The sequence below is a fragment of the Ahaetulla prasina genome, chromosome 17, assembly GCF_028640845.1.
Source record: "Ahaetulla prasina isolate Xishuangbanna chromosome 17, ASM2864084v1, whole genome shotgun sequence".
Classification (NCBI taxonomy): domain Eukaryota; kingdom Metazoa; phylum Chordata; class Lepidosauria; order Squamata; family Colubridae; genus Ahaetulla; species Ahaetulla prasina.
In genome coordinates this window covers 3,731,511-3,752,877 of record NC_080555.1, presented here as the reverse complement: position 1 = coordinate 3,752,877, position 21,367 = coordinate 3,731,511, and the positions used below count along the sequence as shown (strand labels likewise).

General features: G+C 47.0%; 1 protein-coding gene across 5 annotated transcripts; it reads left to right on the top strand.

Annotated features, from left to right (window-relative positions):
* Nucleotides 1-5,069: 5,069 nt before the first annotated feature.
* Nucleotides 5,070-19,514, top strand: CLK2 (CDC like kinase 2). 5 transcript variants are annotated; one of them, XM_058159882.1, is made up of 13 exons: nucleotides 5,070-5,182; nucleotides 7,487-7,650; nucleotides 8,645-8,873; nucleotides 11,660-11,753; nucleotides 12,185-12,251; nucleotides 13,467-13,583; nucleotides 13,730-13,896; nucleotides 14,934-15,028; nucleotides 15,572-15,701; nucleotides 15,795-15,877; nucleotides 16,000-16,079; nucleotides 17,461-17,551; nucleotides 18,787-19,514. In XM_058159882.1, exons 2-13 carry the CDS (start codon nucleotides 7,487-7,489, stop codon nucleotides 18,967-18,969), a joined length of 1,500 nt encoding a protein of 499 aa, XP_058015865.1. In that variant the 5' UTR covers nucleotides 5,070-5,182; the 3' UTR covers nucleotides 18,970-19,514. The 5 variants fall into 5 exon arrangements, with proteins under 5 accessions (XP_058015865.1, XP_058015862.1, XP_058015863.1 ...); XM_058159879.1 differs by having other exon boundaries at nucleotides 11,657-11,753; XM_058159880.1 differs by having other exon boundaries at nucleotides 5,137-5,182; nucleotides 5,797-7,650; nucleotides 11,657-11,753.
* The last annotated feature ends 1,853 nt before the right edge of the window (nucleotides 19,515-21,367 follow it).

Below are 21,367 nucleotides of genomic sequence, written 5' to 3'. Positions count from 1 at the left end.
GGGGAGGCGGAGTGAAGCGATGACGGAGGAGAGCTCGCTTTCTCCCCCCCCACCCCCCCACTCCCTCGCCCCGAGGGGGGCGTCTCTTGGGTTGAGTCGGGCTCTGGAGACGGCTTCAAGGGCGGCCTGGCGGGAAGCTTCGTTTCCTTCCTTCCTTCCTTCCTTCCTTCCTTCCTTCCCCTCTCAAGCCGAGGCCGTTGGTCTTTCTGCTTTCACAGTCCCGGCTTTTGGCCATCCGTTCCTCTGTCTGCATTTCCTCGCTTGTTTTTTTTCTTCTTTTCCTTCCTTCCTTCCCCTTCACTTCCTCATTCATGTCCCTTCCTATCCTTCCCTCCACTTCCTCATTCGTCCCTTCCTTTTTCTTCCTTCCTTCCCTTCCCCTTCACTTCCTCATTCATGTCCCTTCCTATCCTTCCCTCCACTTCCTCACTCGTCCCTTCCTCTTCCTTCCTTCCTTCCCTTTTCCTTCCCTTCCTCATTCATGTCCCTTCCCTTCCTTCCTCACTCATCCCTTCCTTTTCCTTCCTTCCTTCCCTTTCCCTCCACTTCCTCATTCATGTCCCTTCCATCCACTTCCTCACTCGTCCCTTCCTTCCTTCCCTTTCCCTTCACTTTCTTATTCATGTCCCTTCCTTTCTCACTCGTCCTTTCCTTTTCCTTTCGTTCTTCCCTTTCCCTTCACTTCACAAAACTGACTGGTCGCCACGATTGGTTATCTTCCAGCCAAAGAATCCCATCATTTCGCAAATAGGGATTTATAGCATAACCTGTTTCAGAAAATCCTTTTTCTCTCTCCCCTTGTATCTCACACCCCCTTTTCCTACTCCCTTTCCTTCCCTTAATTTCCTATTTTTTCTTCTCTGTACCTTATATCATCAAATAAAGCCTTAATAAAAAAAAATCTTGATAGGCTAAGCAGCGTAGTACTTAACACTAGCAAATCAGTCCTAGAATCAAATTTGCATCTAACAGCATTTTACATCTATCGTACACAAAGTCCTGCAAGTACAATAAAAAGACTGCAGAAACATAACCTGTTCTATAAATCCAGCCAGCTGAACGATAATAATTAAATAAGTTGAGTGTTGAGTGCCAGGACAGGTTTGACATCAACTGTTTCAACTCCTACCCGCAAAACGACGCTTTAGAATAGAATAGAATAGAATAGAATTTTATTGGCCAAGTGTGATTGGACACACAAGGAATTTGTCTTGGTGCATATGCTCTCAGTGGACATAAAAGAAAAGATACGTTCATCAAGGTACAACATTTACAACACAATTGATGGTCAATATATCAGTATAAATCATAAGGATTGCCAGCAACAAGTTATAGTCATACAGTCATAAGTAGAAAGAGATTGGTGATGGGAACTATGAGAAGATTAATAGTAGTGCAGATTCAGTAAACAGTCTGACAGTGTTGAGGGAATTATTTGTTTAGCAGAGTGATGGCCTTCGGGGAAAAAACTGTTCTTGTGTCTAGTTGTTCTGGTGTGCAATGCTCTATAGCGTCGTTTTGAGGGTAGGAGTTGAAACAGTTTATGTCCAGGATGCGAGGGATCTGCAAATATTTTCACGGCCCTCTTCTTGATTCGTGCAGTATACAGGTCCTCAATGGAAGGCAGGTTGGTAGCAATTATTTTTTCTGCACTGCACACCAAAACAACTAGACACAAGGACAGTTTTTTCCCCCAAACGCCATCACTCTGTTAAACAAATCATTCCCTCAACACTGTCAAACTAGTTACTAAGTCTGCATTACTATTACTATTAGTCTTCTCATCGTTCCCATCACCCATCTCCTCCCACTTATGGCTGCATGACTGTAACTTGTTGCTGTATCCTCCTTACGATTTATATAGATTCTTTCCTAATATGATTCGATTTGTTCCCTAGGACTATTATTAAGTGCTGTACCTTATGATTCTTGACAAACGTATCTTGTCTTTTTATGTACACTGAGAGCGTATGCACCAAAGACAAATTCTTTGTGTGTCCAATCACACTTGGCCAGTAAAGAATTGTATCTATCTTCTATAACAGTTTGTGAAGAGAGCAATGATGTTGCTTAAGGTTAGGAGGCGTTTATTAAGTTTTCTGTAATCTTGTCTTAATTTTTGGCCATCTAGGATGGCAGCTGCCTCTATGCATTTCTTCTGCGTCAGCGGAAATTTAGTGATTCCGCAGAAAATGTTTTTATGGACACACAAATGGAGGGGAAAAAAGTATATCAATGTAACCACAAATTTACAAACCTATCTTTGTGGCTCTTCCTGTAAACAATTCTATTCTAAACCGTTACAATTTTTTTTTTGCTGTTGTTGTTCCAGTTACTATTTTTTGCCAAAACAGAATACGTTACTTATTTTACGGATAATCACTTTATTTTTATTTCTTCTCCCAGCCAAAGTGTGGTAAAGTTAAAAATAAACATTTCATAAGCATCACGGGACGGTCTCTTTGGTGTCGTTTTTCTGGATCCCTTCCAGAGTTATCGTGTCTGTGGATGGATTGTTTTAAATCCCGGCTGCGCCTGGGGGGGGGGGAGGGTGTTACGGAGCAGCAGCCAACACACCTTGTTCAATCCTCACTTAATGCTTTCAAATCCTCTTAATGAACATACACCAAAGGAACGGGCAATGTAATTTGACGGAGAAGCAAAGCGCCAAACCCAGGAGCCTGTTCAAACATTAAAAAGGCATTTCTACAGCTTAGCCTTCTGATATTCTTCGCTCGGGCCCGCCTTGGGACTTCATTTTGTGAGGGTGCCCACAGGAGGCGTTGAACATTCGTGGGGTCCTACTATTTTTTTAAAATTTATTTTTATTTATTTATTTATTTCGTCAGGCACGCTGCTGTGCTTATGAACAGACCTCTTAGGAATGGGGTGAGGTCATCAGTAGACAGTCTAAGGTTAAAGTTTTGGGGGTTTGGGGATGAAACCACAGAGTGAGGTAGTGCATTCGAGGCGTTTATTTATTTATCTATTTTATATTTACATTTATTTATTTATATTTATACATTTATTTATATTTAGAATAGAATAGAATTTTTTATTGGCCAAGTGTGATTGGACCCATAAGGAATTTGTCTTGGTGCATACACTCTCAGTGTAGATAAAAGAAAAGATACCTTCATCAAGGTACAACACTTACCACACTTAATGACAGTCATAGGGTACAAATTTAGCACTTAATGATACAACTGATAGTCATAGGCTACAAATAAGCAATCAGGAAACAATCAATATCAGTATAAATCGTAAGGATACAAGCCACAAAGTTACAGTCATAAGTGGAAGGAGATGGGTGATGGGAACGATGAGAAGATTAATAGTTTATTTATCTATTTTGTATTTATATTTAAATATAAATATATTTATATATTGTTTATCTATTGTTGTGATCCTTTGTGACACACCTGGCCATATAGATTGAGGGGCACAATCTATATGGCGCACACACACACACACATATATATTCTACCTGACTAGGTGGCTCAGTGGCTAAGACGCTGAGCTTGTCAATCAGAAAGGTCAGGAGTTCGACGGTTCGAATCCCTAGTACTGGTATCTTGTGTAAGCAGGGGGTTGGACTAGATGACCTCCAAGGTCCCTTCCAACTCTGTTACTGTTATTCAATAGATCTTTTATTAGGATCCACAGACCTGAAGGAGGCATAATCTTATTCTTACCGGTAACGATTACCTATTTTATTTCTTATCGATTTATTCCATTTATAAAACAAATCGTTTTAATTCATCAAACTTGCATAAATATTAATCAGTAAATAGTAATAGCTTTTGATGGAAATTAAGGATCAGTCCCGCAGGAGCTGCTAATTGTATTATCTTCCACGCGTGGGAAAGTTGCTTTTGTTAATATATATATATAATATTTTTCCCCCCACGTGGAACGTGGTGCCTGGGAAGGGGCGTGGCTCGGGGAGGGGCGTGGCGATGAATTTTCCCCGCCCCTCCATTAAATCGCTAGCGAGCGAGAGAGCCGAGGCGGAGGTCACGTGCTCCCGCTCGCTCCTGCCTCTACTGCGCGTGCGTGTTTGCTTTTCTCTATATAGAGAAAGTAAAATAAGACAAATGGCTTCCCTTTTCGTTTTTTGTGGATTTTTAGGGAGTAAAATTTATATTTTAGCTTTCAAGGGCAAGAACGCTAAAGGACGTGGGCCAAATATCAGGAGCCCCAATCCAAATTTTGGACAAAATATTTAATTTACTATTAATATTTTAAGCAAACCAACCGTCTCATTTGAACCCTGAGCTATATAAATATTCTCCTTTAATTGCCCTCCCCTCTCTTCCCCCCCCCAAAATAGGGAGAAAATGACATTTATACGCACCAAAGACAAATTTCTTGTGTGTCCAATCACACTTGACCAACAAAACAATTCAATTCAGTTCAATCCAATTCAGTTCAGTTCAATTCTGTTCTATATTCCTATTCTATTTTGTTCTGTTCCATTCCATTCCATTCCATTCCATTCCATATTTTATTTTATTTTCTATTCTTTTCTATTCTATATTTCTATTCTTCATTCCAATACATTGTATTCTATTCTATTCTATTCCATTCCATATTTTCTATTCTATTCTATTCTATTCTATTCCATTCCATTCCATATTTTCTATTCTATTCTATTCTATTCTATTCTATTCTATTCTATTCTATTCCATTCTATTCCATTGCATATTTTCTATTCTATTCTATTCTATTCTATTTTTCATTCCAATACATTCTATTCTATTCTATTCTATTCTATTCTATTCTATTCTATTCTATTCTATTCTATTCTATTCTATTCTATTCATTGGAGGAAGACGAGTTCCTTGCCAAGCGCACCCGGAAGCTGCCTGTGCAAAGTCGATTCCCAACGGGACCGTCCTCTCTGAACTTTCGACGATCTCCGGCGCGCAAAGGCGACGTTCCGGGCGTTTTGTGACGCGCCTCACGCCGTCCGTGCGTGACAACGCATGCGCGGTAGGCTTCTCCCATCCCGTCCCTCCCTCACCTCAGCCGGAGCTTTCCTCAGAGCGACCCCGGGCGACGGCGGCGGCGGGGACGCTGAGGCGAAGCGACGACGACGGGCGGGCGGGAGGGAGAAGGACGAGCCGCCGCCAAGACGGACTTCCTGTGGGACAAGCGCACCGGGCTGACGGCCAAGAAGGTGAGGCGAGGCGAGGCGGCGGGGCCGGGCAGGGGGAAGAGGCCTCGGGGCGGCGGCGGCGGCGGCTCTTCGGGACCCCGAAACAGGTCCGGGAGAGGCCGGCGGAGCAGCCGGGGAGGCCTCCATCCCGAAAAAAACACCTCCCGGGGCGATTGGTACACAACAGCCCTGCCAGGTAGGCCGTCCTTGGCCCCTTGAGCCGCCTAGAGTTCTAAAATTATATTTAAATATATATATATATATATCAATTCTGTATATAAATCTATATAAAATAAATAGGTTTGAGGGCGGGAGAGGGAGAGAGCTAGGTTAGGGGCTTGCTTGGAGGGAAGCTTGGTCGCCTGGCTGTTTTTTTTTTGGCTCTGGGTGGAAGGAAAGGAGGCCACGAGGAAATCAACCCCCCCCAGGGGTTTGGAGAGTGGAGGGGGGGACCCGGGTTCGAGATTTGGGGTCCCATCCGTCTCTCTTCAGCCTCGCTCAGCACTGAGACGGGTGGGCTTCCATAGAGATCCGGTCGGCAGGTAGTCCTCGACTTACAACCATCCGCTTAGTGACCGTCTCGGCGTTACACAGCGGCGCTATAAAAAGGGGTTTTCAACCCTTATGATCCCCAGGATCCGCCTGATCAAAACTCAAGAGAGCAAGAGGTCCCTCCGCTGGTAGTCCTCGACTTACAATCGTTTGCTTAGTGACCGTCTCGGAGTTACAACGGCGCTGAAAAAAGGGGACTTGGGACCCGGTTTCCACACTTAACGATCCCCAGGATCTGCCTGATCAAAATTCAAGAGATCAAGAGGTCCCTCCGCTGGTAGTCCTCACTTACTTACAACTGTCCGCTTAGTGACCGTCTTGGAGTTACAACGGCGCTGAAAAAAGGGGACTTGGGACCCAGTTTCCACACTTAACGATCCTCAGGATCCACCTCATCAAAATTCAAGAGATCAAGAGGTCCCCTCTGCTGTAGTCCTCAACTTACAACCGCCCGCTTAGTGACCGTCTCGGAGTTACAACGGTGCTGACAAAAGGGACATGTTTTCACACTTTAGGGCCCTCATGATCCGAATTCAGTAGCTAGGCAACTGACTCGTATTTATGACGGTTGCAGTGTCCGGTGGGGGTGGGGGTGTCCCGTGATCCCCTTTTGCGACCTTCCGACCAGCAAAGTCAATGAGGGAAGCCTGATTGACTTAACAACCTGATATTACTGCAGCGATTCACTTAACAACCGCAGCCAGAAAACCTCGTCGAATGGGACAGAATTCACATTAACAACAGCAATGTGGGGGGGGGCCTCCGTGGTGGTCGTAAGTCGAGGACTCCCTCTAAAGCCTGGCCTACCTCACAGGATCGTGAGGGAGAATCTAGGAAGGTGATGAATGGATGGGCTCAAAACGTATAAAAAGGTTTTTGAAGGGAAGTCACTTGAAGGCTAGGTAGGAAAGCCTGAGAATTAGACCCGGCTTCAGATATGGGCAGCATCGAAAATGTGAGCACGCACTTTGCACGCATGCGAACGGCTTAAAAAACACGTCTTAACAGTCACTCCACACACATACAGAAATGTATTTTTGTAGTCTTTTTTTTCTCCAATTAATTGTATGGGGATTATTCTCTATACTATTGTATGTTGTTTTGTATTTTCCGCTATGGATTGCACCAGGGAGGCTAAACCAATTTCGTTGTATATATTATGTACAATGACAATAAAGGCTATACTACTGTACTATAGTAGTCAGGACGTGGTGGCTCAGTGGCTAAGACGCTGAGCTTGTCGATGGAAAGGTCGGCAGTTCAGCGGTTCGAATCCCTAGCGCCATGTAACGGGGCGTGCTCCCGTGACTTGTCCCAGCTTCTGCCAACCTAGCAGCTCGAAAGCAGATAAAAAATGCAAGTAGAAAAATAGGGACCACCTTTGGTGGGAAGGGAACAGCGTTCCGTGCACCTTTGGCGTTGAGTCATGCCGGCCACATGACCACGGAGATGTCTTCGGACAGCGCTGGCTCTTCGGCTTTGAAACGGAGATGAGCACCGCCCCCTAGAGTCAGGAACGACTAGCACATATGTGCAAGGGGGACCTTTACCTTACTCTACTCTGTTCTACTATAGAATACTAAATAGGATGGCATAGCGCTGGTCGCAACTACCGGTTCATCACTGCCGGGCTTCCTTTTTCCTTCCAACTGACCTACCTTGCAGGGTGGTTGTGTACATGTATGTTTGTTGTTGTTTTTCGGGCTGTTTCTTACCACTTTTAAGGTTCAACCTCTCCGCTTGGTCCTCTGACTCTTTTCCTCCCCTTGCCAGATGCCTCGTTCTCGGAGATTTCTCTCTTCAGAACGCAGCAGCCGGGGCAGCTACCGCGAGTGTTACCGAAGCCGTAAACACAAGCGGCGACGGAGCCGTTCCCGCTCGAGTAGCAGTGAGCGATGGCGTCCCAGAGAGGATAGCTATCATGTCCGATCCCGGAGGTGAGTGACTCCCCAAAATGGAGCCTGCGAGGAGAAGGCTTCAATGCAGTTAGTTCTCGGCTTACGACCACAGCAGAGCCCAAAATTTTCATTCCTAACCGAGACAGTTGCTGAATGAGTTTTGCTTCATTTTACAACCTTTCTGCCACAGTTATTAAGCGAGCCACTGCAGTTAAAGTTAGTCATACAGTGGTTTAAGTGAATCTCTGCTTGTCAAAGGGATCACCATGACCTGGGGACATTGAAACCGTCGTAAGTATGGGTCAGCTGTTAAGTGTCGGAATTTTGGCCACTTGACCACGGGGATGCTGCAACGGTCAAATGTGTGAAAAATGACCATAAATCATTTTTTTCAGTCCTGCTGTAACTTCTGACGGTCACTAAACGAAGGTAGGTAGTCCTCGACCAGAACTGAGACCAGAATTTCCCTTCCTGAGCAAAAGTTGTTAAGTGAGCCATGCCTAAATTTATGACGTTTGAGCCTAATTGTTAATCCTAATTGTTAATCACTTCAGTTATTAAGCGAATCATTGCTTATTTGTAACCTATGACTATCATTAAGTGTTGTACTGATTCTTCATGAATGTATCTTTTATGTACACTGAGAGCATATGCACCAAGACAAATTCCTTGTGTGTCCAATCACATTTGGCCAATAAAAAATGCTATTCTATTCTATTCCATCATATAGTCGGTTTTCTGGATGAGTGGTGCGGTGGCCTAGAGGTGGACCTCTCGCCTCACGATCAGGAGGCTGTGAGTTCGATCCTAGATAGAGGCTGTGAGATTTCTCTCTCTGGGCAGAAATATATCTGAGAATATATCTGCTGGAAAAAACACCGCATTGGCGACAGGAAGGGCATCTGGCCATTAAACGCTCAGCTCCATTCAGTTGCCCCGATTCCATCCCGCAAAGGATTACGGTGTCATTAAATGATCAACAACAACATGAGTTGGTTTTCTGGATCACCTTAAATTTCGCTCTTCCTCCCAGTTACGACGATCAGTCGTCCGACCGACATGCCTACGACCGGCGATACCTGGAGGATTACCGGCGAGACGGCTACAGCGACCGGGGCGGCGATGCCTACTACGAACCCGAATACCACCCTTCGGATGAGTACCAACGTTCTCGGGAGGGCAGTTACCGGAACTGCAAGAGCAACCGGCGGAAACGGCAACGGAAACGGCACGGAAGCCACTCCTTCAGCCATTCCTCCTCGGTGAGTAATCTCTGCTAGTTCCGATCCTTTGATCCAGGCAGTGTCGGAGTCTCTTCGGCCTTCTCCAGATCTCTGGAATCCGCTTAGGAACGGCATTCTGGAGTCGTGGGAAATCGGCATCAGATCCGAGTCTGTCTTAGGAACATTCATGTTGGTTTCGAGTTGCTTGGAAATTGACGTGTTTTTTCTTTCTTTCTGGGATTGGCAGCAGTGGAAGCTTGGGGGCGAAATGTGATTTTAAAGAATTTGCTTGTCTAAAGTTTCCGCTGCACGATGCTAGGCTTTTAAAGGCCTTCATATAATTCAGAATATTATTTCTATATATTTATTTTGAAGAACTTCAAAGTAAAAACATTTCTGACCAGTGTCTTTTCAGTGGTAGCTCTTTGAAATGATCAAGCTGCCAACCCCCCCTCCCCCCCCCCACAGTTTTCCCCTGGAGTTGTGGGCCAATTTATTAAGCTTATTTATGATTACATTTATATGCTTGCCCGTCCCATTGTTTCGAGTGAGTCAGGTTGGGTTCCATAACCCTGCTGTATGTTTTATTGTTCTTTTATTGTTGGTTTGGTAGCCATATAAATCGGATGGGTGGATGGATAGATAGATCAATTTCTGAGCAGACTACAGCAGCGGAATGATGGTTGATAACGTCTATTCGTTTCACATAAAATCCTCTTCCTTCAAAAACCGTCCGAAAGTTTCAAAAAATCTCATTCAGCCCAGCAGGTAGAGTCACCTGTAAGGGCAAACATGCTTTGGCCTCTTCAAAATCTTAAAAAAGATTTTTTTGGGGGGGGCTTTTCCCAGTGCGTGTGGACCATTGGTCTAGAAGCTGTCTTCTGCCTATACACAGTCCTCGACTTAGGACCAAAATTCAGTTGTTAAGGGAAGCGTCGTGTAACCGCACCCCGTGTAAGAGAATTTAGCAAATCATTCACCTGCAACCAGCGTCAAAATCTGGGCTGGCTGTTGAGGAAAATCAGGAAGCAGAGGGTACATAATAATCCCACCCTTATTGCTTCTAGAACAGGCAAGGTGGAAAATTCTGGCTTGGACTGGGATTTTTTTTATTATTTTTTTTTATTTGCATTTATATCCCGCCCTTCTCCGAAGACTCAGGGCGGCTTACACTATGTCAAGCAATAGTCTTCATCCATTTGTATATTATATACAAAGTCAACTTTTATTGCCCCCAACAATCTGGGTCCTCATTTTACCTCCCTTATAAAGGATGGAAGGCTGAGTCAACCTTGGGCCTGGTGGGACTTGAACCTGCAGTAATTGCAAGCAGCTGCTGTTAATAACAGGCTGCATTAGCAGTCTGAGCCACTCAGACGGATAGATCTCCCCTTCCAGAGGTGGTATTCAGCTGGTTTGTGTGAACTGCTGGTGGAAATTTGGCCACGGTCGCTGAACCGGTAGCGATGGTCGGCTGGCCACGCCCTCGAACCAAATCTCCTGGTCACCGCTCGCTCGCCCTGTTCACCGCCCTGTTCTTCGGTACTTTTCAGCGGCCTGCGGCCAGCCGCCACAACCACAAAGCAGCTGTCAAAGAGGCTTCTTTGCCAGCTGCTTTCCAGCTGCGGTGGCTGGCTGGGGGCCGCCGAAAACTCCGGTCAGCTTGCCTCCAACCGTGGAAGGTAAGCAACCCGAACAAAGAGGCGGTAATGGTGGAGAAAGCGGGGCTAGGGCCGGGGCGGCTAAAGGAGGGGAAACGGGGGTGACTGGCAAAATGAGGACAGGGTAGATAGGTGGAAATTCCAACATTTTTCTTACCTTTTCCTCTGGGCGTGGCTAGGTGGTGGTGGTGGGTGTCATGTGACTGAGAGGCCCTAGAAGCAGTCAAGTTGGCCACACCCACTCAGTCACATGCCCCCCACCTAGCCACGCCCATCAAACCGATAGCGAAAATTTTTGAAACCCACCACTGCCCCTCCGTCGTCTCCCCATATCAGAAAGCCATTCCTGGGAAAGGAGATGGAAGGCAGTGGCTGGGGGCCTTTTTTCCTCTCATTCCGTCGCTGACCTTCACTTCATATGTGTTTCCCACGGGGTCCTCTTCTTGGGGGGCAGCACCCCGTTTGCAGAAGACGCTCTCCCCTAACTTTGATGGGCGATTCCCTATTTGCTTTTTATACAGGTGGTCCTCGACTTACAGCCGTTCCTTTTAGTGACCGTTCAAAGTCACAACCGCACTGGGGGAAAAAAAGGGACGTAACGAACCGCTTTTCCACACTTAACGACCGTTGAAGCATCCCCTACGGTCGCGCCGTTTACATCGGACGCTCGACTCGCGTGATTTTCCCTTTTGCGACCTTCTTACAAGCCACGGGGGAAGCCGGGATTCACTTAACGACCGCGTGACTAGCTTCACAGCGGTGGCAAGGAAGGTTGTAAAACAGGGGTGGGGGAAGATCTCGCTTTGGATGGGGCGCTCCATTGTGGTCGTAAGTCGAGGACCACCTGCAAAGACCACCCCTGCGCAAGAGTGTGTGTGCACGTGTTCGCTGAGCGTTGCTTTTCCTTCCTTGCCACCCCTCTTATTGTTCACGTGTGTTGTATATTGTTTATACCTATACGCCTCTGTGCCGTTATGAACTTGGCCCGGAATTCGTCCCGTCACCACCACCACCTCCATATCCGCCACGGGCCCACCGTGTCCACTTGGCTGGCTTCCCCCCTTCGCCGCCCGGGTGAAAACAATGAATGAATGAATGAAAACCCTCCCCTCTCCGCCCCACCGCCGCCGCCGCTGCGTTTTTGGGGGGCCTCCCCGGCAGCAGAGTCGTCCCGGCAGCAGGAGGAGAGCCAAGAACGTGGAAGTCGACGTGGAAGGCCACCTCGTCTATCGGGTCGGCGACTGTCTGCAGGAGAGATGTACTGTGAAATCGTAACATTAATCTCGTCTCTAGTTAAGCTCCCGTCGCAGTTACAAAATTGTTCTTAGCTCCCTCCCTTTCCCCCCCGTTTGTTCCGTTGTTTTATTTTCTCTCTCTTTGCGGTGTTATTTTTTTTTTAAAAAAAAGACCAAACCGCAGTCTATTTTTCCCCTCCTTTTTTTCCCTTTTAAGCATTCTTTCCTCCCTTTTTGCCTCTATCCTTCCTCCCTCCCTCCCTCCCATCCATTTTATTTCTTTCTGTATTGATATCCGAAGCGTTAGGGCCAAGATAGCCTCATTTTTTTTAAAAAAAAAAATTCGGTGGTGATGTTTTGTTGTTTGGCCCTCAGATGCCGGGCCCCGCATCTCACCCTCTCCCCTTCTCTCCTCCCCTGCCCCCAAATCTTTCCTGTCTCCTTTCCTCTGCAGATGAGATCGTCACCACTCTCGGGGAAGGCACCTTCGGTCGTGTGGTGCAATGCATCGATCACCGCAGGTGAGGGAAAAATCAAGTTGGGCTGCTGGAAAGTTGACTGTGGAAAAAGGGGGCTTCCCTCCAGCCAAGCATGGAAGTCCAGCTGGCTTCAGATTTTCCTAGTAGGCTGGATGGCTGCCACAGATCCAAGTTGGAGAGATAGACAGAGTTAGACCAACAGACGGAGGGCTTTGGGGGAGCGAGATAGAGAGATTGGATGGATGGATAAGATAATAGATAAGAAAGACTGATAAGAAAGAGATGGATGGATAGATAGATAGATAGATGATGGATGGATCATAGATAAATAGATAAAGATATAAGATAAGGTAGATGATGGATGGATCATAGATAGATAGATAGATAGATAGATAGATAGATAGATAGATAGATAGATAGATAGATGGATGGATGGATGGATGGATGGATGGATCATAGATAGATAGATAGATAGATAGATAGATAGATAGATAGATAGATAGATAGATAGATAATGGATGGATCATAGATAATAGAACAGAATTCTGTATGGGCCAAGTGTGATTGGACACACAAGGAATTTGTCTTTGGTGCATACGCTCTCAGTGTACATAAAAGATACATTCATCAAGAATCATACGGTACAACACTTAATGATAGTCATAGGGTACAAATAAGCCATCAAATCATATTAGGAAACAGTCAATATAAATCGTAAGGATACCTGCAACAAGGTTACAGTCATACAGTCATAACTGGGAGGAGATGGATGAAAGGAATGATGAGAAGATTAATAGTAATGCAGACTTAGTAACTAATTTGACAGTGTTGAGGGAATTATTTGTTTAGCAGAGTGATGGCGTTCGGGAAAAAACTGTTTTTGTGTCTAGATATAAGATAAGGTAGATAGATGATGGATGGATGGATGATGGATAGATAGATAGATAGATAGATAGATAGATAGATAGATAGATAGATAGATCGATCGATCGATCGATCGATCGATCGATCGATCGATCTGGTGTTTCTCAAACCCAAACAACTTTAAGAGGTCTGGAAACACCCAGAATTCCCCAGCCAGCCAAGGCCTTAAGACAAGCAAACTACGGTTGAGCATTGGCCTTCATTATGCCAGAGCAGAGCAGAGAAGTGCATTTTACAAGCAGGGCTGGGTCAGTCTGCCTGCCCTGGTTGCTTTCCTGGGACCTCAATTCCGTTTCTTACTTTCTCCATGATTCCCCCCCACCCGCTCCCCAGGGGCAACACCCAGGTGGCTCTCAAAATCATCAAGAACGTCGAGAAATACAAAGAAGCCGCTCGCTTGGAGATCAACGTGCTGGAGAAAATTAACGAGAAAGATCCCAACAACCAAAAGTAAGTTGCCAAGGTTGGAGACCCCCCCCCCGGTCCAGACTAATTTGCCCTTTTCTCGGGGGGGGGGAAAGGGGGGGAAGTCCCATTTTTGAAAAGTCAGTTTCCCTCTTTTTCAACCCCTCTTTGCCTCGGTTTCCCCCTTCCAGCCTCTGCGTCCGGATGTACGACTGGTTCGACTACCACGGCCACATGTGCATTTCTTTCGAGCTCCTGGGCCTCAGCACCTTCGACTTCCTGAAGGATAACAACTACCTGCCCTACCCGCTCCACCAGATCAGGCACATGGCCTACCAAGTGTGCCAGGCGGTCAGATGTGAGTCTCCCGGGTGGAAAGTGTGTGTGTGTGTGTGTGTGGGGGGGAGCAGAGGGCTGAGAGAAGAGGGGGAGGGGTCCTTCTAATTCGTTTTGAATTAGAAGAAGGATTTACCACGCCTTAGCTCAGGGGTCTCCAACTCTTGGCAACTTTAAGACTTTGCTGGCTGAGGAACTCTGGGAGTTGAAGTCCACAAGTCTTAAAGTTGCCAAGGTTGGAGACCCCCGGCTTAGCTGTCGAGTGACTTTGAACGTAGACGGGTGCATGCAAACACATTGGTCCTTTCCCTACCTCCATCCATCCACCCACTCATCTACCTACCTACCTGTCTGTCTGTCAATCTAAATGATCATCCATCTATCCCTATCGATCTTTTCCTTCCTTTCTTCCCTCCCTCTCCACTCCATCTGTCTGTTTTTGTGTCTATCAATCCCTCCCTCCTATCGCTCAATCCATCCAATCTTCATATCTTTCCATTTTCTTCCATTCTTTCTCTCCACTTCCTTTCTTCCCTTCCCTTCCTATCCCTTTCCTATCCCCGTCTGTCTGTCTGGGTCTATGTATCAACCTCCCCTCCCTCCCTCCCTCCCTCCCTCCCTCCCTCCCTCCCTCCCTCCCTCCCTCCCTCCTCCTTCCTTCCTTCCTTCCTTCCTTCCTTCCTTCCTTCCTTCCTTCCTTCCTTCCTTCCTTCCTTCCTATCTTTGTATCTTTCCTCTCCATTTTTCTCTCTCCGCTTCTTCTTCCCTCCCTCCCTTCCTTATCTCTGTCTCTATGTGTCTATTTATAAATCTCCCTTCCTTCCTTCCTTCCACATTCACACACATTTTTCTCTTCCATTTTCCCTTATTTTTCCTTCCTTCCTTCCCTTCCTTTCCCTTCCTTCCACATTCACACACATTTTTCTCTTCCATTCTCCCTTATTTTTCCTTCCTTCCTTCCTTCCTTCCTTTGTATCTTTCTTCTCCATTTCCCCTCCATTCTTTCTCTCCACCTCCTTCCTTCCCTCCCTCTCTCTTAACCTGTTCTCTCCTTCCCAGTTCTACATGAGAACAAGCTCACCCATACGGACCTCAAGCCAGAGAACATCCTTTTCGTCAATTCGGACTACGAGATGACCTACAACCTGGAAAAGGTGAGCTTGTGTCCCCGGGAATGTCCCCTTCTCTGGTATGGCCTCCCTCCCTCCCTCCTTCTCTCCCCTTCAGTGCTACTTTGGGTTTGGCCTGAAGGTGGGAGGGCATTATCCTTGCTGCTAACTCCAACGTTTCCTTCCCCAGGGGTGGGATTCAGCCAGTTTGGACCGGTTCAGGCGAACCGGATGTTAATTTTACATCTGGTTCCCCGCACCGGTAGTTGCAAGGACTGGCTGGCCCCGCCCACCCTGCCCCTCCCCTCCCAGGAGTCTCCACGCGGCCCGTTTTGGATGCGAGGTAAGTGCAGGGCCTGTGCAGAGGCTCCGGGAGGGTGAAAAACGGGCCTCTTGGAAGTTCAGAAAGGGGCCCATTTCCAGCCTCCGGAACCTGGGGAGGGCAAAAACGCCCCCCCTCCCCCCCGTGGTGCAGGAGTAGGCCACGGCCCCATCGCCACGCCCACCCAGAACCGGTTACTAAATTTTTTTCCAATCCCACTCCTGTCCCTCCCCCTCCCCTCCCCTTCTCCTCCCTCTCCCTCCCAGAAACGTGACGAGCGCAGCATCAAGAACACAGCCATTCGGGTGGTGGATTTTGGCAGTGCCACTTTCGACCACGAGCATCACAGCACCATCGTCTCCACGCGGCACTATCGGGCACCCGAGGTCATTTTAGGTCAGTAACTGTACCTCCCCCAGCTCCGGATTGGACTCTGAAGACCAGAAATGCAGACTCTGAAACTCCTCTTTTTTTTTTTTGCTGCAACAGAACTTGGCTGGACTCAACCTTGCGACGTTTGGAGCGTTGGCTGTATTATCTTCGAGTATTATATGGGCTTCACCTTGTTCCAGGTGAGTGTGGCAGGTAGGAGCCATCGGAAGCAGGAAGAAGGGGTGAGCCTGACCAAAATCAGGCCGTTCCAGGTCTTTTTTTTTTCCCCACCAACTAAAACTTTATTTTTTTCCCCTTGTAGACCCATGACAATCGCGAACACCTGGCTATGATGGAGCGTATCTTAGGCCCCATCCCATCCCGGATGATCCGAAAAACAAGGTAAGAGTGTTGGCAAAGGAAGGAGGGGATACGATCCTCAGGGAAGGTCAAAAAGGCTTTGGAGTAGGCACGGAAGTTGAGACAGTTAGAATCTACGCAGCTCAGGGTTGAACTGTGGGGTCCTTGGCGCCCTCTGAGCTTGGTGGTTTCCTTGCAGGCGTTTCATGACCCAACTAAGTAACATCATCAGTGCTAGAAGGAGGAGGAGAATTATGGGGTCCTTGGTGCCCTCTGAGCTTGATGGGTGGTTTTTTTTCATGACACAACCAGGTGACATCATCAACAAACGTCACTCCCTTCTAGCACCAATGATGTTACCTACTTGGGTCACAAAACGTCTGCAAGAAAACCACCAAGTTCAGAGAGCACCAATGACTCCTCTGGGTTCCTTTCGTCCGCCTTCTCCTTGTCCGTGTCCCCTTTTTTCATCTTCCTCCCTTTTTCTCTCTTCTCCATTCTTGTTGTGTCTGCACCCCCTGAGCCGGGCCTCCTGCCAGAAAGTGACTTGGGAAAGTGAGGGGGAAGGGCCGTCAGGACTTACCTCCGGAGCACCGGTTTCCCTGGCTCAGCTCCAGGAGCCAGAAGCAGGCCAGGTGGAAGAGATAACGAGGCCTCCGTCCCCTGACTCTTTCCCCTCCCAGGCCACGCCTCCAGACCCGGCTGATGGCAATCAGGCCTGGCTGGACCCTAGGTTTCGTAGGCAGGAGAGGCGGGAACAACAGAAGCAGGGGTGGGGCAGGCCTAGGAAGTGCTGAGTCATGGAGCCACACCCCACAGGATATAAAAGGCAGTGAGCACTGCTGTGTCTCTTCGTAGCTGGCAAATCAACTGATTAACTAAGAGCTGAAGTGACTCACCAGCGTCAAGGGAGATATCGGAGAACTTGGCAGACGTTCGCTATTCTGCTGCCAGAGCTGATAGTGCCGGCTAATTAAGCCATCACTCGGACGGAGGCGAAGGAGGACAGAACAATTCTGCAAACCCCACTCCCTTCTAGCACTGGTGTAACCAACCAAGTTCAGAGAGCACCAAGGAACCCACAGTTCTCCTCCTCCCCCTCCCCCCTCCTCCTCCTCTCTTCCTCCTCCCTCCTCCTCCTCCCATCACCACTAATATTTCTTCACTGGGAAATGAAACTTCTGCAAGAAAAACCACCAAGCTCAGAGAGGACACCAAGGATCTCACAGTCCTCCTCCTCCTCCTCCTCCTCCTCCTCCTCCTCCTCCCTCCTCCTCACTAAACGAACGATCATAAGTCAAAAGTTTACCTGCATTTGTAGACTTCGTAAAAAAACCAAGGAGCAACCCACACTGGCCCTTTGTCCCACTCATGGTTCCTTGTGATCTTTTTCTATCTTCCCAACCCCCACTCCCCGGTTTAGGAAGCAGAAATATTTCTACCACGGACATTTGGACTGGGATGAGAATACCTCTGCGGGGCGCTACGTGCGCGAAAACTGCAAGCCGCTCCGGGTAAGCCGGGGCCCTTGTCCCTGTTTTCCCACAACAGCCCAACCAAGTTTTGATTCCTTCAGGAAACCGTGATAATACAGCACCATGTGATAAATAACAGGCCAGTCGCGGAGCGTCTGGATTTTGATCTCGTGACCAACGGAGAGGCTGTCAGTGTGAAAAACGGCCCTAAGTCACTTACTTCAGCACCATCAGTCACTAAACATGCAGATTACCTGCCATTTGCCATTGTCCATGCCTCCTCCGCCTCCTCCTCCTCCTCCAGCTATATAAAATCACAGAAGCGGGAGGGACCTTAGAGGTCCTCTAGCCCAGGGGCCTCCAACCTTGGCAACTTTAAGGCTTGTGGACGTCAACTCCCAGAGTTGAATTTTCTGGGAGTTCTGGGATTTGAAGTCCACACGTCTTAAAGTTGCCAAGGTTGGAGACCCCTGCTCTAGCCCGATCCCACGCAGGAATGCCCTCTCTGACAAACCCCCCAGCCTTTTCCTCCAACCAAGGAGTGTTGTGGTCCGCTGGCAGTCAGAAAGTGAGGAGGCTGGAGGGGAACATGGGCCAGTCCTGGAGTCTGGGGAAGGTTCGGACGAGGGCTCTGCATCAAAGGCAGAGAGGGAGCCAGGGCCATCGGGGAGTTATGTACTGACTCGGAGCCTCCAGAGCATCAGCGAGGCACAGGGGGAGCCTGTTCCCAGTGTGTGCATGCGCAGAGCTGCCAGAAGTCAAGAACAGTTAAGGCAAAAGGGGCGACTCGGGAGTAAGGCTTGGAGATGATTGTCCCCTCCCATAAGACATAAAGGTGGAGCAAAGGGACATGAGCCTTTGCAGGAAGCAACTTTGTTCATTCTGGTCGGTTTAAATTCTGAAGCTCCATTTTTGACTCTCTGCTCCGTGTGGCCTTGCAAAGCTAATTGCCAGTTAGGTCTTTCAAGGGAGATAAAGATGGGTGCTTTATCAACCTTATCCCGAAGGACTATGGAAGACTGTTGTCGGGCTCTTTACAAACTATTTGTGACTCATCACGGGGCTGGGAATGAACAGAATTCACAGCCGTTGAAATAAAGAGAAGGTTTTTGGGACGAATGATGTGCTTTTTACTGGCTCAGGAAGCCTAGGTCAGAACAAGGAGAGACTTGGCAGCTGTTCCTCCAGCCCCACCAGCTTAACCATTTTTAACGGGCGCCCCACTTCCCCCCACTCTTCCTCCTAGCCCTTCCTCTCTCCGCTTCTCTTTCCAGAGGTACCTGGCGTCCGAAGCCGTAGAACACCACCAGCTCTTCGACCTCCTGGAGGGCATGCTAGAATACGAACCGGCCAAACGGGTGACCCTTTCCGAGGCCCTCAAGCACCCCTTCTTCAGCCTCCTCCAACTCCAGCCCGCCCCGAAAGCTTGGGATTCGAACCGGGACATCAGCCGGTGACCCGTCGGGCTTCTTGGCTTCGTTTCCTGAACCCCTGACACCCCCCCTTCCTCTTCCTCCTCCTCCTCTCAACGTATTTGGCCCCTGTGGTGGCTGGCCCAACTTTTCTCCATTTTTGGTGCTTTTTCCGACCATCCGAAGAATACAGAAAAAAACTTTTTTGAGTTCTCCTCTCCTCCAGGTTCCCTCCCTTTTTTTTGTTACCTTATAAAGCTTGTGGATATGTGAAATAGTTTGTAAATATCTCTCTCTATAAAATATATATATATATATCTGTGTATATATAAATTATATATAAAACACACAGGATATCTTGTGCCATTTCCCTCCCTCTGTAAATAATGCTACTGTCGCCCCAACCCCCTTCTCCCCAATCTGTCCTTTCTGCCCGGTTCTCTACCCTGCGTGGATTTTGCGGTTTGTCGGACAATTATTTTTGGGGAGAACAAACCATATCCCTGTTTCAAATGCTGGCATTTTATATGAATTTTGTACAGTCTTGGTGGGGAGGAAAAAATAAAAAAGGCCACGTCCAATGAAGTTCGCTCTGTATGGGTGTTAACGCTTCCTGTTTCTTTGCTTTTCTCTCTCTTTACCACAAATAATAATGCTAAATCCAGCCTGAACCAAACCATCATAGTAATTGAACACCGTCGGCATTGACAAAATCCCCATCGGTCAATTGCGAAAGGCAGCTTCGTTTGGAACAGCTGAAATCCTCCTCCGAGAGACCTTTTAACACCATCAGACGACCACATCTGCCTATCCCAGGTCCTTGGGAAGGACCCCAGAGACAGACAAAAATGCCAAATTCAGTCTAAACATCTGGCCGAGCGTGCAGCCAATTATAATTATAATTATTTCTGGCAACACACATAACAATTCTAGGTGTCCAGTTGTGTACTTTGTCCCAATGTGCTTCTATCTGGGATAGGAAAGGTTTATCTGTTTGCTTCCTCTTTTCTCTTTTTTTCTTTTTAGCCTACCATTTTTAAAAACATTTTATGCATTTTTCTTTAGCGAGCATCAAAACTCAATAGCCACATAAACAGTGCGTTGTCTGGGTACAGTTAGTTTGGAAAAACGTAATAATATTCATAGCATTGATCATAATCACATAATAATAGTATTTGCTTATCCATACTAATAGATCTTCATTATACAGTTAATCATTAAACCTTAAACTTTTACGTTTCTAACTTCCGCTTCTGTCCGCTAACCATCGGTAACAGTAAACAGAGTTGGAAGGGACCTTGGAGGTCATCTAGTGCAACCCCCTGCTCGCGCAGGAGACCCGTAGTAGGGATTCGAACCGCCGAACCGCCGACCTTTCTGATTGACGAGCTCAATATCTTAGCCACTGAGTCACCTAGTCAGGCTAAAACGAGCCCCATGTTAAAAAATACTCTATTTCTCCCTTCTCCTTTATGTTGAGTGTTAATCTATCCATCTCTGCACCTTCTATTTTTTTTAAATTTATTATTAAATTTAATATTTAAAATTTAAACTTCTATCAGTAGGGATCTCTTCATTTTTCCACTTTTGTGCGCAAAAACAATTCTCGCTGCTGTTAACACACGTAAAATTAAATACGTATTTTCTTTATTGTTCTTTTCTGGTTAAAATACCCAACAAAAAAAATATCTCTGGTTTTAAATCTACATGTTGCTTTACCATTTCCCCCCCCCCTAACCGTGTATGTACTTTTGTCCAATATTATTTTTTGCCTTTGGGCATCAGATCTGATTGCATTTCCAACATTTTATTATTATTATTTATTAGATTTCTAGACCGCCCTTCTCCCGAATTTGGCGGACAAGTTTTTAAAACATCTTTGCCAGTCTTGCTGGTGGTAAAACGCCACCTATAAAACATTTTTTTTTTCGATCGGGATGAATGCCATACAGGTAGACCTCACCTTACGACCACAATTGAGCCCAAAATGCATGTCATTAAGTGAGAAATTAAGTGAGTTTTGCCCCGTTTTAAGACTTTTCTTGCCACATCTGCACTTGTCAAATTAATCACACCCATTGCTAAGCGAATCTGGCTTTCCTCCGTTATCTTTAATCAGAAGGTTGCAAAAGGGGATCACATGGTACGGTCACTAAGTGAACTCTTGCAACTCGGGGACGCTGCAACCGCGTCATAAATACGCACAGTCATCACCCATCCCAATCTAAATCACCTGACCGCAGGGGACGCTGCCACGGTCGTAGGTGTGAAAAACGGTCATAAGTCACTTCTTTCCAGCGCCCTTGTCACCTTGGTCACTAACTGAACTGTTGTAAGTCGAGGACTACCTGCATTAGATCTGGAGGTGCGGGCTGCCCTTTCTTGTTCTAGGAAAACATTGCGAGTTCCCCGTTCTAAATTTTATATATCCAAGCCCGAATCC